Here is a 16,606-nt window from a genome sequence, read left to right as displayed (position 1 = left end):
TTAAATTGTTCCATTATATACAGTCAAACTAAAATTTATTCAGACACCTTGAACATTTTATTCATTTATACAGTTTATTCACTATAGTTTAAAAAAATGGTAATAAAATATGATAAGATCTCAGAGTTAAACTGTGTCAGAAAAAATTAATCTTAAATGAACACTCCACTTTTTTTGAAAATAGGCTCATTTTCCAGCTCCCCTAGAGTTAAACAGTTGAGTTTTACCGTTTTCGAATCCATTCAGCCGATCTCCGGATCTGGTGGTACCACTTTTAGCATAGCTTAGCATAGTTCATTGAATCTGATTAGACCGTTAGCATCTCGTTAAAAAATGACCTAAGAGTTTCAATATTTTTCCTATTTAAAACTTGACTCTTCTGTAGTTACATCGTGTACAAAGACCGAAGGAAAATTAAAAGTTGCGATTTTCTAGGCCGATATGACTAGGAACTATACTGTCAGTCCGGCGTAATAATCAAGGAACTTTGCTGCCGTACTATGGCTGCAGCAGGCGCAATGATATTACGCAGGGGAGCTGGAAAATGAGCCTATTTTCAAAAAAAGTGGAGTGTTCCTTTAATTATGTCAGATCACTTAAGCAAAACATGGTCAGGTCAAAGTGTCTGAATAATTTTTGGTTCCAAATCTTTATCAATTTTACTGGTAGTCCACTGTATGAAGAATTTTTGGGTATAATATGTCACAGTTTACTTTATTTTGCTATCCTCACTTACATAAATGAACTATAGTGTCCTGCACCCACTAGTAAAAATATAGCAAAAATATCAAAAATGTTTTTTTGTTTTTTTTGTTTTTTTTTGTCTGAATAAATTTTGGTTTGACTATGTGAACACTTAAGCCACACTAAAATGTATATATACACTGTAAAAAAAAAAAAAAAAAAAAAAAAAAAAACGGTAATTTTCTGGCCAAACCACCAATAATATGGTGATGAGAAAGTCACATGATGAATCAAAGCTTATCACAAGCAGCTTTTCCACAAGTTGACTATACTAATATATATAAGGTACACACAGTGTCATTGACACAAACACTTAACACCATCTTGGTAACACACATGACATTAAAAATGCAATAAACAATAATTTAACAACATTAGACGTAACATAAAACCATAATGCACATAATTAGAAAAAAAAACTAAGAAGAAACAGTTATTTCAACAAAACACATCAAATGTGAAGTATCGCGCAGGGAATTCTGGGAATGTAAATTTACAGTTTTTCACTATAAATTAAACAATGACTTGTTTTTTTCACTGCCAAAAACTGTAAATTTAACAGTATTCTACTGTAAATTTACATTAAATGTAATCTATTACAGTTATTCACCGTATATAGACCCTTTTAGTGCTGATGTCACAATTACATCACAGGGTTAGCTAGAGGCAACACAAAGGGAAAACTGGAGGCGGCCAATACAAACCAGCAAGTTTGTCAGCTATTAATATTTATAGTCGGCTACATAAGGAGATTAAAATGTCATCTTGATTTGTTGTTTAATTCCCTTTTTCCATTTTTACAGAAAAAAAATCTGTAAAATATTAATCAACATTTTATGCAAAATTACACATTATTCTGCAAAAATACAGAACATTTCCTCTTAAAAAAACAGAAATTTGATGTAATACCAAAATACAAGCATGTAAATTAATAGTGGAAATTTAAATTACAGCAAATATCTGTAAAACAACAGGTACTTCATTGTATAATGACAAAACTGGAAAATTCTGTAAAAAAAAAAAAAAAAAAAAAGCAAATATCTGTAAAACAACAGGTACTTCATTGTATAATGACAAAACTGGAAAATTCTGTAAAAAAAAAAAAAAAAAAAAATACAAACCATTAAAATTACATTTATTTTTAATGTATACATTTGTAAATTATATATAAAGCACTAAGGACTGAAAGACCGAAAATTCAGCATTGCCATCACAGGAATAAATTACATTTTAAAATATATTATTAAAATATATTTAATATAAAATAAATATATATTACATTTAAAATTTAATATAATATATTATATTAAAAAATATTACTGTTTTTTACCTTACCTGTATGTATTTGAGGTTGGCTACTCTGTTTTGCTCGACTTGGTAAGATAGTGTGGTTCTAATTGGAAAGCGTCTGGTGCTTAACAGAAGTTTACAGTCTCCAGCAGAAGCCCTTTCTTTTTTTAATTAGTCCAGGAGGTTCCTTTTTTGTTAAAAAGGTTCCTCTAAATGCAGCTCTGCACAAATTATTACGATATCAGCGCTTAATAACGGCCTCGATTGAATAGAGTAATGGGTTTTCTTTACGCTATGTGCTTATTTTTACACCAATAAAGAGAAAAAAGTTGTTTACATGCAATTAATAAGGATCATTTCTTTTGCTCTGAGCTCTTTGCACTGGCCTTCACATCAGATACCTCTTACTGCAGGGCACCATGTGGACTGTCCCGTTGTCAAATAAAAAAATATGATTTTGGGAGGCACAGGAAGAAGAGGGAAGTCGCACAAAAATATGCACATGCAAAGAGCTACTGCGGGGTGAATTTAGGGACCCACTTCAAGGCTTGCTTTGAACTACCAGACTCCCCCCACCTGAGGTCATAATTTGGGGCAGGTGGAGAGAATGATCCCCTCCTGCTCTTGGAGATAAAGCACCTCGAGTTCCCTGTTCCCAAGACGCTGTGATTGGAGCAAAGCGTAGCGCATACTAAATGACAATCTACCGTTTCTCATTTTGTCTGTCACATTCTCAGACGTTTATTAGACTGCAGTGTCAGCAGTATGCTTCAGAGACGCATTCTTCACAAATGAAAACACACACATACACACTCAAGCAAATACACACAACAAAGCACCCTCTCATCCATTCATCTCTAATCAAAGTTGCCCTGGCTTCATCGCTTCCCCCAGCGACCCCAACACCCCCCACCCCAACCTCGGGCCATCAAGGTCTTTAATGAAATTGCAGGCAGCTTCTGCTTCATGTGAGGGTTGTGATCATTAAAGATAAATGTGTTCCTGTTCTCTCTCTCTCTCTGATTTTTTTTGCACCATCAATCGTCTTTATTCCTTCCTGTTCCTACTTCCCCATATTTCCGGACTTGCCCAGATCATACACAGTAGTCATCCATCATCAGCTTTGATTTTGCAATTTCAATGTTTATTTATTTTTTTCCATACAATAAAAGTAAATGGTGACCGCAGCTGTTCCCATTCATTTTTACTGTATAGAAGAGAGAAGCTTGGAAATTCGGCTAAAAAGAAACTGATAGAATTTTCATTTTTTGGTGAACTGTCCTTTTAACACCAGAGGGGAGTCATTTTCTCAAAGTGTTACGAATAAATAAAAAGGAAAAGGAGTGTGTGTATGTGTGTGTGTGTGTGCAAATGTATAATTACGGATTGAAGCTCAAGAACTCATTGATTTCTTACTGAATGTTAAAATGCATGAATACATTACTAGAGCTCTTTTAACAAGCCATCACTGGTTCAGTGATAAACCCTTAACTATATTAATGAAGAATGAAATGCTACTAAATTGTACGTCATGTTAATAAAAACACAAAAAATACATTGCACAATGCAAAAAGAAGGTACTCTGCTGCTCTCCATAGACATTAAGCTCTGATTTTAGTGATTGCAATCTAAGGACGTAACAAAACCTAATAAGCAATCAGAGATTATTTGCTATGGTACTTCAGCGCATTAGACAATTTACAAGAAGATTTTAATCCTAGACAGAGTTTTAAAGGAACCTAGTGACCAGAATCAAATGTTTTCACTGAGAATGTGAATAAATTATGTGACATATGTGAGATAACTACAGTGGGAAATAATTACCAACTTCAGAGCAATCAGACAAGTAATTTTGAAAGTCATACCAGAAGAGTGTAATACAAACTAGTTAGTTTCTCTATAATAATAGTAATCTCTCATGAGGAGAACTTCTTCCTCTTGATTTCTTTTATACCATTTCAGGGGTCAAACTATCAGAGTAAAACTATGTACCACAAGCCTGTCTCTTTAACTATTGTATATTGTATTGTGGCATCCTCACACCATAAAAATCATATAGTGTTTCAACTAGAATTACAAATTGTGACCAGACATAGTTACAGATATTGGCATGACTTAATTGTTTACTGCTTTGCACTTCAAAGCTTCACAAACAGGGCCAAACAGCAAGAAATCGGCAACTGCATGCATTAATGGAGACTGTCATGGGTTTGCAGTGAGATAACGGTATTCAGATAGACAGATGCCCTCTAGAAAAAACACGTAGGATGATGGCAGTGCTGGTAGTGGATTTAAGATGAAATAATTCATATCTTCACCTTGGCAGGCAAAGTTGTCGGAAATGAAGTGTGCTTTAGAAACGGTGGGGAATTTTTAAGCTCAGACAGAACTCCCTCATGGCACAAGATGAATGTGAATTTTATTTATATTTAACTGAATGCCAGGAGGTAAAGTGTATTTTACACTGACTAGAGGCTGGGATGAGTTTATCTGTAACAATTACAAATGCATAGCTGACAGGGACGAGAAGACTTATGGTGTTCTCTTCCTTCTTTCTATTTAAATCTATTCATCTCAAAATACTCGAGAGTCACTTACGCCCTTAGGATGAAGCTTTGGTATTTCTTTCAGTTAAAAACAGTTTCTAAGACTGCTTTGGCACAGGTTTCTACTGAACTTGCACCAGTGTGGCATGTGAAGCATTCAATTTTACTACTGAAAATGTATGTAAATTGTATAAAAGCCAAGTCTTGACTCATTTTGCCATGCAAAGTGAACCATTTATCTTACCTTGTGGTTCCTGAGGGTTTTGAGTGGTCGGGTTTACTGCCTGCATTGGTTGACTGAGGGTCAATGGTGACTTTGGGTGGCTTGTTTGGACCATCCTGTTCTTCGCAGCTGCAGAGGGAGTCCTGTTTACAGCACCAACACCAAGCTGGGGTCTTAGTCCCCGTGGTGGACGAAAAAGACTCCCTGTATCCTGTGCTCCCATAGGGGGTCCAGAAGGGTCCTCGGCTCCAGCCACAGGAGATCCAAGGGTGACTGGAGATCTGCCCACCTAAACAAAAAACATTACCAAACGTTGCAGCTGCAGGCAGCAAACTCCACAAACTCATCTACTGAAGATAACAAATGTTACAATTTAAAAGCTTATTAAAATATTGACATACCCTCCATAAAACATTCAGGTAATAGTCTGTTAAATACTCTACAGCATGCTATTTCATTAACAAAGCACTCTCGGTTTCACCAAACTAATCATGTAATACATTTTACATGTAATTAGATATACCAAGAAATGGACATAAAAGTACTAAGTTAAAGAACAGCATATTGTTAAATGTCTAGTGCATTCCTTACAGCTGCAGATAGAGGCTTGTTAAGAGAACCATAGAAGCTGTCCGCTCGGCCTGACATTTTTTGGGGCATGGCGTTGCTGGGTGGCTTAATCCCAGACACCATGAGTCCAGGAGAGAAGAACCGAACCTTCTGCATCTCTTGTCGATACTTATCGTAGAGTAAATTTGAGGCACTCAGCACAGTGGCTTCTCTTTGTTCTCCTACCGCTGGTTTGGCCTGTGTGCTGCTGTATGTTGAGAGTCTTGTAGGTAAGGACGACACCTCGTAAGTTCCCTCAAGAGACTGGGGTTTCACCTGCGGAGTCTTCCGAATGTACGTGATGATTTTGGGTCGGACACTTTTCGGTTTTGGCAGACACTTGCTTGGAGGGGAGGTCTCCATTGAAGCCTCCATTGTAGGAGGAGGTTTATGGATGCTTGTGTTGATAGTTGTTTTAACTGGGGCTCTTAAGCCTGAGCTGTACCCAGCATAACCCAACTGAGGAGCTCGAGAAGGTAAAGTCTTGATAGGTGAGGATGGAGGCTGTCTTTGAGGAGACCTTGTGGTCTTGGGGGATGGAGGTGTCGAAGGTCTAGTCGGACTGCTGTAGGTCCGCCGACTGAAGTGAGTCTTCCTTTCTAGGCTGGAGGGACTTGCAGCACGATCTGCTGAGCTCTGCCTCTTCAAGTGTTGGGCTTCTCGTGTAAAGGTCTGGTTGGGAAGCATTTCTGATCCTGTGTTCTTACTGTTGACTTCTGTAGTCGGCAGCACTTGTTGATGGCTGTGACTTGTCTCAGCGGATTGGGATTGTTGCTGGTCTGTCTGGGTGTCCATGCTGGGATATCCTGAGGTAAGTCGTTTTTCAGTAGAAAGAGGGCGGACTAGTTGCCTACAAGAAGGTAGCACCCTCAACATACCTTTCTGCACCTCGGTTGACATCCTTTTCCCGCCATTCTGCTCTGCTTCCATTTGGAATTTTTGCACTTTTACTGCTCCATTTGAAGGATACACCCCACTTTGAGTGATTAGCTTACTTCGGTCATATTGTGATTCCTGAGGCAGTGTAGTAGAGTTATGGTTTTGGTCCAAATCCCTGGGAAGCTCCCTGTTTCTCTCTGAGAGGATGTAGGACTCGGTAGTAGCTGGTTGCTGGTTCCTGCCTTTGCCTGAGGTAGACTTGGTGGACTGGGAAGAGAGAGGCTGTGTGCGGCCTGCACTGTCCAGGGCACTGGCTAAACTTCCACTGAGACTGGTCACTGCAGAAAGAGAAGATGAAAAAACATTGCTTTCAGAACCACTTCGCGCTTCTCTCAGGGTCCAGTTTGCCCCAGAGCGAGAGCTAGAGGTCCTGAGATCAAGGGGCTGTGAGTTCTCATTTGCATCTCCATCCACACTGTGGTTCTCATTGTGGTCTTTCCAAGGGGATCCAACAGTAGCGCTGACAGCTGTGGATGCCAACGTCCTGTCACAGAGGTTCTTTGCTCCCTTTCTGCTTCTCTCACTTGACATGTCTACCTCTTCTTCTTCCACAATAAATGTTTCTAGCTCTTGACACTCAAGCAGTTCAAACTCTTCCAGTTCAGGGTCCTCACTCTGAGCATGTGTTCCCCAGATAATGATCCTCTCCTGGGCTTCAGAGTGTGATACAAGAGGGGGTAGTGGGCTGCCATGTTCTCGGTTATCTGAATGAATTTTCTCTTTGGTGATTTGATTGGCATTAGCGTCTTCCTCAGGTTCTAGCGAAGGCTGTTTGTCGTCATTCTGTGTTTCTCCTTGTTGGTTGTCTTCACCGGCTTGTATCTTTTCTTGCACATTCATGTTGTATCAGTCTGAGCTTCTCTCTCAAAAGCTCCACAGTAATCCTGGATCCATCAAAGGTCTCGTTCCCTCACTTGTCTTCACCTAGTCCTTCAAATTTCGCAGTTTGGATGGAGTGCAGAACCACAACCTCATCTCACATTTTTTTCATTTTTACTCCAAGAACTGTATTTGTTTACTTCTCAACAGGGCAATGCACTTGATGAAATCATATCAGCTTTCAGGACCTTGAAATGCCTTGTTCATTCATCTGGTGCCAAACCTGCACAGAAAATAAGACATTAAATTGTGTAAACAGTGCAGAGCGTGCATCAGCACAAACCATCCCAGATGTCCCAGACATCCCAGTCTAATTTTGGTTAGTTTTACTGACTCTCAAATCTAAAGCAACACTTTCTTATTTTATTGAAGGTTGGTTTTCCTGACTACCTAATCTAAAGCAAAACATATTTCTTATTTTATTGAAGGAAAGAAACAAGATTTATAATGCTGTTGTATGGCTGTTTGTTGTTCCATTGCAGTTTTCAATGAATAAAAAACAGCTTTAAGGCACGCACCACTTCTGTAAACAGAGCAAAATAAAAAGGTGTGCATTTATACATACACACCTTTTATTCAAAAAGCAAAGCGTAAAAAAACGTACAGTATTTGACTCAACCATGTAAATGAAACTAGCTACAAATGCTTGTGACAACAAAAAAGATTATTGCATGTGTGGCATTATTTTTAATAAGTCAGAATAAATGGTAATGGACTATTTGGATGGATTTTTCCTCTAATTTAATCACATATTTCATGGCATTCTCTATTAAAATCGCAATCTCAGTGCCCAGTTTAAAATGACTACAGCAAAACAATTTTTTTCAGTTGTATTCAGTAGGCTACTATGCAGTCTTTTATATTAATGATGAATACTTCCCTGAAGAGAAAAACTGCCTCCATCATACCACTGTAAACATATTCTATGGGTAGAAACCAAAAATAAAGCATTGTAATGTTTCCTACACCTAATTTGTTTCTCTTTAAAGAACCACAAATTGACAAGCCACTGTAATGAATAGGAAGTCTATTGACACAAAGCAGTAAAATGTTTGGCTCACTCCTCCAATGGCAGATGGCAGTTCCTCCTTTTCTCTAGTAATTAAATTTTCAAATCTCTACTGCAGAGAATTATGTATGGCCAAATCAGGAAGCCAATTTGAATAAATGAAGATGATGTGCTGCTGAAAAAAAAAAAAAAAGATGAGCTGTTAGCATCTTACTGTGCAAGTTTGCCCAACAAAAAAACAAAAAAAAAGACAATTAGTGAGAGTGTGAAACGGCTTGTAATTAACAACAGTGTTCACATGGGACAAAACAACAACAACAACAAAAAATGTTGCAGTCATTTGGGGGTAGAAATGATGAAAATACACCATTAGTCAAAGGTGGGTTTTTTGCATCTCTATAAAACATTGACACAACAGCTGTTTGCCCATAATTATGATTTGGACATGGAAACAGAAAGTCAATGCTGTTTCATATGTAGATATGGTCCAAACCAGAGAAAAGAACAAAGCAAGGTCAGTTTGACATTTTCCCAATAGGGAAAAGGGGGTTGGGGTTGCTCCATTTGCTGACTAGGTAGAGTGGGTGGGTGGGTGGTCGGTGAGTTAGGTGGGCTATAATCAATCACAACATAGATTTGTAAGAAGAGAGAGGTTGCTTTTTTTTTTATACAAGACCCGCTTCAAGTATTGACTCTAAATGATTTTTGCTTCCACAGATTTGAGTAATTTATGCTGGAATAACAGGAAGAAGTGACCACTAAATCACTTCAAGCATCAAGTGTAAGATACAAATAAAAATGCTTGTGCAGGAAATCAGAGAGGCGGTCTTTGGAGAAGAGACAGCCCATACAATCCATATCACAGCCAGTTAAATGGGCAACAATCCGAGAACAAGCATATTGATGTTGCGGCACTAGACTGTCACATAGTTCCACCCACAACACCGCAGGCTGATCAAGTGCTAAAATCACCCACCCACATACACACCCACAAGCAAATTAAGACTGATATCAAGGTACACTGAATAGAGTGAATCTCATAATTGCACAAACATATATAAATACAAGCAGTATTGACAAAATGTATCAACGGGGCGCTAATCTGAAACCCCAGGGCGCACAATCAAGCTTTATCAGTGAGATATGTTATGGCTTGCATGATGACAGTATGATCAACTGCCTTTGCTGTAATGATGTATTCAGTTCTTCTACTGCATATACTGGAATATTCACATGCTCAAAAGTTTCATCTTGAGATTACTCCTTTGATCCTTTTGTAACTGAGTGGAATTACTGCAAGCCAAACGGGTATGTGTTAAATATTTGTAACTATTTTTTTTTTTTTTTTGCACACACAACTTGCACAACACAGAATATGTTCTATGATAAAATAGAATGTATAAAATATGTATAAAATATTCACCAGTATATTAACATAATTTCTGTTATTAAAATATAATTTACCTTTGCGCTAGATAGTCCCAAAACCGTTTATTTACATAATAATCACCCACGTATACAAACAGCTCCTTGTCAAGGTCCAGATCACTCATGTTGGGACTATATATACAGTATCTCACAGAAGTGAGTACACCCCTCACATTTTTGTAAATATTTTATTATAACTTTTCATGTGACAACACTGAAGAAATTACACTTTGCTATAATGTAAAGTAGTGAGTGTACAGCTTGTATAATTAGTAGTAGTGTAAATTTGCTGTCCCCTCAAAATAACTCAACACACAGCCATTAATGTCTAAACCACTGGCCACAAAAGTGAGTACACCCCTAAGTGAAAATGTCCAAATTGGGCCCAAAGTGTCAATATTTTGTGTGGCCACCATTATTTTCCAGCACTGCCTTGACCCTCTTGGGCATGGAGTTCCAGAGCTTCACAGGTTGCCACTGGAGTCCTCTTCCACTCCTCCATGACGACATCACGGAGCTGGTGGATGTTAGAGACCTTGCGCTCCTCCACCTTCCGTTTGAGGATGCCCCACAGATGCTCAATAGGGTTTAGGTACCCTCAGCTTCTTTAGCAAGGCAGTGGTCGTCTTGGAGGTGTGTTTGGGGTTGTTATCATGTTGGAACACTGCCCTGCGGCCAGGTCTCTGAAGGGAGGGGATTATGCTCTGCTTTAGTATGTCACAGTACATGTTGGCATTCATGGTTCCCTCAATGAACTGTAGCTCCCCAGTGCTGGCAGCACTCATGCAGCCCCAGACCATGACACTCCCACCACCATGCTTGACTGTAGGCAAGACACACTTGTCTTTGTACTCCTCACCTGGTTGCCGCCACACACGCTTGACACCATCTGAACCAAATAAGTTTATCTTGGTCTCATCAGACCACAGGACATGGTTCCAGTAATCCATGTCCTTAGTCTGCTTGTCTTCAGCAAACTGTTTGCGGGCTTTCTTGTGCATCATCTTTAGAAGAGGCTTCCTTCTGGGACGACAGCTATGCAGACCAATTTGATGCAGTGTGCGGTGTATGGTCTGAGCACTGATAGGTTGACCCCCCCACCCCTTCAACCTCTGCAGCAATGCTGGCAGCACTCATACGTGTTCGTCATTTCCCAAACACAACCTCTGGATATGACGCTGAGCACGTGCACTCAACTTCTTTGGTCGACCATGGCGAGGCCTGTTCTGAGTGGAACCTGTCCTGTTAAACCGCTGTATGGTCTTGGCCACCGTGCTGCAGCTCAGTTTCAGGGTCTTGGCAATCTTCTTATAGCCTACGCTTTATGTACATCTTTATGTAGAGCAACAATTCTTTTTTTCAGATCCTCAGAGAGTTCTTTGCCATGAGGTGCTATGTTGAAGTTCCAGTGACCAGTATGAGAGAGTGAGAGCGATAGCACCAAATTTAACACACCTGCTCCCCATTCACACCTGAGACCTTGTAACACTAACAAGTCACATGACACCGGGAAGAGAAAATGGCTAATTGGGCCCAATTTGGACATTTTTACTTAGCGGTGTACTCACTTTTGTGGCCAGCGGTTTAGACATTAATGGCTGTGTGAGTTATTTTGAGGGGACAGCAAATTTACACTGTTATACAAGCTGAACACTCACTACTTTACATTGTAGCAAAGTACCATTTCTTCAGTGTTGTCACATGAAAAGATATAATAAAATATTTACAAAAATGTGAGGGGTGTACTCACTTCTGTGAGATACTGTAACTCTGTCAGCTGACTATACTTTATCACACAGTTAAATATATATATGTATAAGAAATACTGAACTGAGTTGAAATCTTACCTGTATATGATTTTTTAGCCTTCTGCTAAGAAAAATATTCTACTTCAACATACAAATAATTGGTCTAGCAGCAGTAATATGAAGTACCCTTGTGGTAACTGTCAACACAGTTGATAACCAAGATGGAAGATGGCACCAGTTGTGGAATGGACAGATACACAGCATTGACATGGACCTCTGAATGCTGCGTTCATCAGTCAGAAGCAAGTATTTACCGTATGTACTTTTTCAACATCTTGCACAGCGTGCATTACCACTGCGCTTTTAAAACTGACATCTCTATACCCAAGGATTGTTTTTAGTCCACTGTGTTGCGTCTCATTTTTAAAAGCAAAAACATATTCTGTTTATTACAGTTGGAAAGCCCTCAGTTAGCTTTTATATAGCCAGCTTATTTTTAGACAGACGGACATGGTTGGTTGGTTGGATGGATGGATTGATGGATGGATGGATGGATAGCCTCAGATTGCCTTCCACTGACACGCTAACTCTAAAGGTGACAATACATGGGGCAACTTTTTGAGCAATGTTGCTGGACAATGCTGCCAAGCGATGTTGCTTGGGCTTTTTCCCATAGAGAATGGGCAACACATTTCTATCTGGATACTTTAGATGGAAATCTGTTGCCCATTCTCAATGGAAAAGTGCCCAAGAAACATCGCTTGGCAACATTGCTCAAAAAGTTGCCTCGTGTATCATCACCTTAAAGCAGGGCCTGATCAGGAGGGAGATGAAAGACAGGAAGGAGAACTCTGTCCTGAGACCATGTTGTACTTAAACACTCTGCCTTCAAGCTGATAACAAACTACCAAGGCCTGCTTTCTCTAGCTCTTACAAAACATTCAAGCAGTTCATGCTGAGCTAACCTGCTGTTTTTCTACAGGTGTGAGAGTTTCCTGAAACACAAATAGGACATGTTCCTGGATCAAGATCCTTGGTTGCTCCTGGAAGTGCATTCCAGTTATTAGTACCAGTAACGTGACTCCACCTGCTGACAGTCTGTATGCAGGTCAGATAGTGTTGTTGAGACTGGTAAGTACAGCATGTTTGATCTATATGTATGTGCAGAGTGTAAATTTGAGCTGCACAAATAAATCACATCAACACTGTGAGCTCAGTGGGTAAGACAAACAATCTATTATATGTTTCTTGCTAATGTTCTCTAGTCCTGCATGCTCATTATCAATCTACATTAAAACCTCTTCTTTTCCCAAATTCACTTAGTATATATTCTGCTAATGTACAGCTTAATTTAACTTAAGTACTGTATACAATATGTTAGCCGACTAGATAAGCTTCTTAACCAAGAGAACCTTGTTCAATATCTATTAATATAATTTTTTACTGTTGTAAACTATTGTACACTAGCATGATGGAAATGACATGATATTCTGTAAAGTATCTTGGAGTATCATTCAAATACTCTGAATACAGTAACATATATAAAAGTACTGTCACATTACTGCAGCATCTGATATAATCACCGTACCATGGCCACAGTCCTTAAATTGTAAGTTTGTGCATGACTAAATCAACACTTATGGTGTTAATTATGGTGTTAAAAACACATCCAATTGCACATAAGTGAAATGTGTCTTTACATGTAGCTCTATAAATGTAGATATGTATGAAAGCAACAAAGCTCTTTCAAAAGTAACGCAACAGAGATTCTCAAATCTAAAAGAAGGGAATCGTCTAATTTTGGGGAACTGAATTCACCCCACTGTGAGGTGTACACCCCCATTCAGCCATGATGAAAGAACACAGTAACAGTGAATGACAGCCCGGGTCTATGCTTAACCTTTGAAGAGTGGTGAGTATCAGCGTTCTCTGTAGTGGGTAAAAACACACCAGCACAACCATAATGACATATTTACCCTCTGGTTTTCACATCCTGCACCTTTCTACAGCTCTTCCTTTTAATCTCTAACACATTTTTGTACCTTGCAGAGAGATACACAAGGTAAGAGGAAGAATGTGTGTTGATATCTGTTCACTGACACCAATAATGGTGTCTTTTGCTGAAGATTGTGAGAGATAATTTGGCAGGCAGTTAAATTTTACATTTTATTATTTTACACTTTTACAATTTTTTGGGCCCTATTATACACCCGGCGCAATGCGGCGCCAGGTGATATGCAAGTGTTTTTTGCTAGTTTCAGCCCGACACAGTTATCATTTTCACATCCTGCTCCACATTGTTTAAATAGCAAATGCATTTGCACCCATTTGTGCGCCCAAGGGCGTGCTGGTTTGAAAACAAGGTGTGTTCAGGTGCATTGTTGGCGGATTGCTATTTTGAGGCAATTTAAATAGACTGCGCCATTGACCAACTGAAACCTGTTCTAAGTATAATCATAAAAATAAGTATAATAATAAAAATAAAAAAAATCACCTTTTTTAATGAATGGAAAATTATATATTACATAATAATAACATTAATTACACATGTATATCTGATGCATACAACAATCCGATACTAATAGCGAGTGTAAACATGGCCTATTGATAAATTAAGAACACTAATTAACAGTTTCCAGTTCAAGTAATTAAGTAAAAAATTAACATCACAGCAGGAAAATCTGTTGTATAGCAAATCTGGCATGGTCTCTCTATGTTAACTCACATGGTTTTCTTGTATTTACGTATCTCTGCTGTGGTTAACTGAAGTGACAGCTGGGCAAGGAAGGTTCAGACAGACAGACAGGTTTGCTATGTGCTTCAGCCAGGTCTCGAGGCTTGGCCTGGCCATCGGGTGCTTCTCAAGCCCCCTTTGGAGTTAATTAACCTTGGCCTAAAGATAGAGCACAGAAGACTTCACAACTTCAGCATGAGCCAAAGAGTCTGTTTTCCACTTCAGTCCTGTCAACACATTCATTTAGCAGTCTATTTCCTCAAACATGGTAAATTTAAATCTAGGTCATTTAGCTCAATGCTTGAAGTAGAAAACATGCCCCCTTATTCCTACAGACTGAGAAATGAAGAAAATATTAAATGCAGAAAAAAATTGTTGTTATTAACTAAAACTAAAACGTATAATTTACTGTAATTGATAAGCTAAAATATAATTTTAAGATAAAAACTTAAATGAAATTAGAAATGCAATACAATTAGTAAAACTAATATTTAGAACTAATATTTAGTAAAATAAAAACATTAAACATAATAAAAAAAACAAAATAATAAAAAAGACAAAAACACAACAAAATTACAAAAATGTAAACTAAAATTAAAATTAAAACTGAAAATGAAAAAGCTAAATCAATATAGAAATAATACTAAAATAACACTAAAATGAACATGCACAAATAAATATATAAATAAATAAATGTGTAAATAAATGTATTACTCACATATCAAAATAAATATAGAAAAAATAAAAGCAAAAAGATGGAAATAAATAAATGTGGAAATAAATTCATAAAAATGTGGAAAAAATAAATACCATAATTCATAAATAAGTATAAATATAAATACTTATACTTAAATATAAATACAGAAATAAGCATAAATATTCTCATCTAATATTCTATTCATTAATAACGTCTTTCTGAATATTCTATTCGATTAATTTCTATATATTTATTTATTTAATTTATATTTATTTAATAAATACTGTTAATACTAGCGGACTCAGTCCTCTATAGCAAGCTGGCACTAATGTATTAATTTATTTATTTTCAGAAAAAAATAAATGAATGCACCATGAGGAAAAGCATCCTCATTGCTGTGTTTGACTCGATGTGCTCTGTAAGCAGAAAAATCTGCACCAAAAAGCACCACAAGGGTCTTCAGAGCAGCCAGACGAGGCAGGAACAGATGCCTGAGTCAGGGTGAGCGTGCCAGCCAATCTTGAAAAGAGGGTTTATCAAGTGTGTAACTGGGGCATGGTGGAGTGTGACAGGACGTGGCACCAGCTCTCCCGTCCAACATTTAACTCTTAATAATAACAGAAAATGAATAGTGAGCACCCTCAACTTACTCAATCGAGACAATGAGCCCAAGTAGATGGGCTTAATTAAACTGAAAACAAAACTGCTTTGGGAATTATTGATGGTTCGCGGTAATCATCGCCATATTTCTGCTGTCGCTTGGCCACGGCGGGGGCGATCAGGGACGGGCCTGAGGAAGGGAAGCGAGCAGCAGATCAGAACACAGGCTTAATTCAGCGAGACTAATGGTACTTGAAAGCCCTTCTCTTCCTGTCATGGATTGAGGATGTGTGTGTCAATCAAGGTGCCGAGCAAAAATCAAAGGCCATGGAGACAAAAAAAGAAGGATGTGAAAGAAGCGGCCTGAACAATAAAAATGAGAAGTGAGGGTATCTAAAATGTGTGAACATTCACCATGGCTGCTTCACAGTGAATAATGTAAAAGTTGGAGAGAAGAATTAAATATTTCAGCACAACAGCACATGTGGTCACATAAGAGGCTTGAATGAATATAGTTTTGAACTAAACAGCAGTTATACGGAGAGCAGGCAGTGCAGGACACATCAGGGGAGCCAAACTGGACAAAATCTCTGGTATTAGTTCACAAAGACCAAAGTGAGATTATTCATAAGGGCCATATCATGAAGAATAAAAAATGATGGTGTTTTTATAGTCCTTTTTGTGTAATTTAATTTAAAGTCATTATTGTGTTAAATGAGAAAGGCATTAAATAGACATTACAAAAAGTAGCTTTAGAAAGAAATATTTTATTTGATTCAACATAGAATTTTGTTACATATAGACTTTTAGGCTACAAGGGCCATGATTTTTTTTTTTTTTTTCAGAAGCGGCATCTGAATTGGCATTTAGATATATTTACAGACAAAAAAAGTTTGGTTACCAACATTCTTCAAAATATCTTCTTTTGTGTATGCAAAAGAAAGAAAGCCATAAAGGTTTGAGGAAGATTAAATGTAGATAAACTATCTCCAAAATGTGAATACATTTCTTAATAAAGTGATGCTCTAAATAAGAAACTAAAACTGCCAGTAGGTGGCTGTAAATGTCTAAATTATTGTCTAAATGAGTAAGTTATTGAGTCATTCATTCATTCGATTCGTTCAAACGGCTGATTCATTCAGGAATGATGTAAATGGTTC

At 37.9% G+C, this 16,606-nt stretch overlaps 1 protein-coding gene across 2 annotated transcripts in view; it reads right to left on the bottom strand.

The window, feature by feature from the left end:
• Nucleotides 1-16,606, bottom strand: part of mtus2a (microtubule associated tumor suppressor candidate 2a) — a 73,510-nt gene that overhangs the window by 34,596 nt on the left and 22,308 nt on the right. For both annotated transcript variants that reach the window (XM_051911010.1, XM_051911011.1), the window contains exons 2-3: nt 5,395-7,453; nt 4,825-5,092 (exon numbers count right to left, since the gene is read on the bottom strand). In XM_051911010.1, coding sequence (XP_051766970.1) covers nt 4,825-5,092; nt 5,395-7,191 — 2,065 coding nt within the window. In that variant the 5' untranslated portion in view covers nt 7,192-7,453. The remainder of the gene's footprint in view (nt 1-4,824; nt 5,093-5,394; nt 7,454-16,606) is intronic.

Source organism: Ctenopharyngodon idella, chromosome 10 (genome assembly GCF_019924925.1).
Source record: "Ctenopharyngodon idella isolate HZGC_01 chromosome 10, HZGC01, whole genome shotgun sequence".
NCBI classification, from domain to species: domain Eukaryota; kingdom Metazoa; phylum Chordata; class Actinopteri; order Cypriniformes; family Xenocyprididae; genus Ctenopharyngodon; species Ctenopharyngodon idella.
Note: the sequence above shows the minus strand (reverse complement) of the source record. Positions and strands in the feature narration are given on the sequence as shown.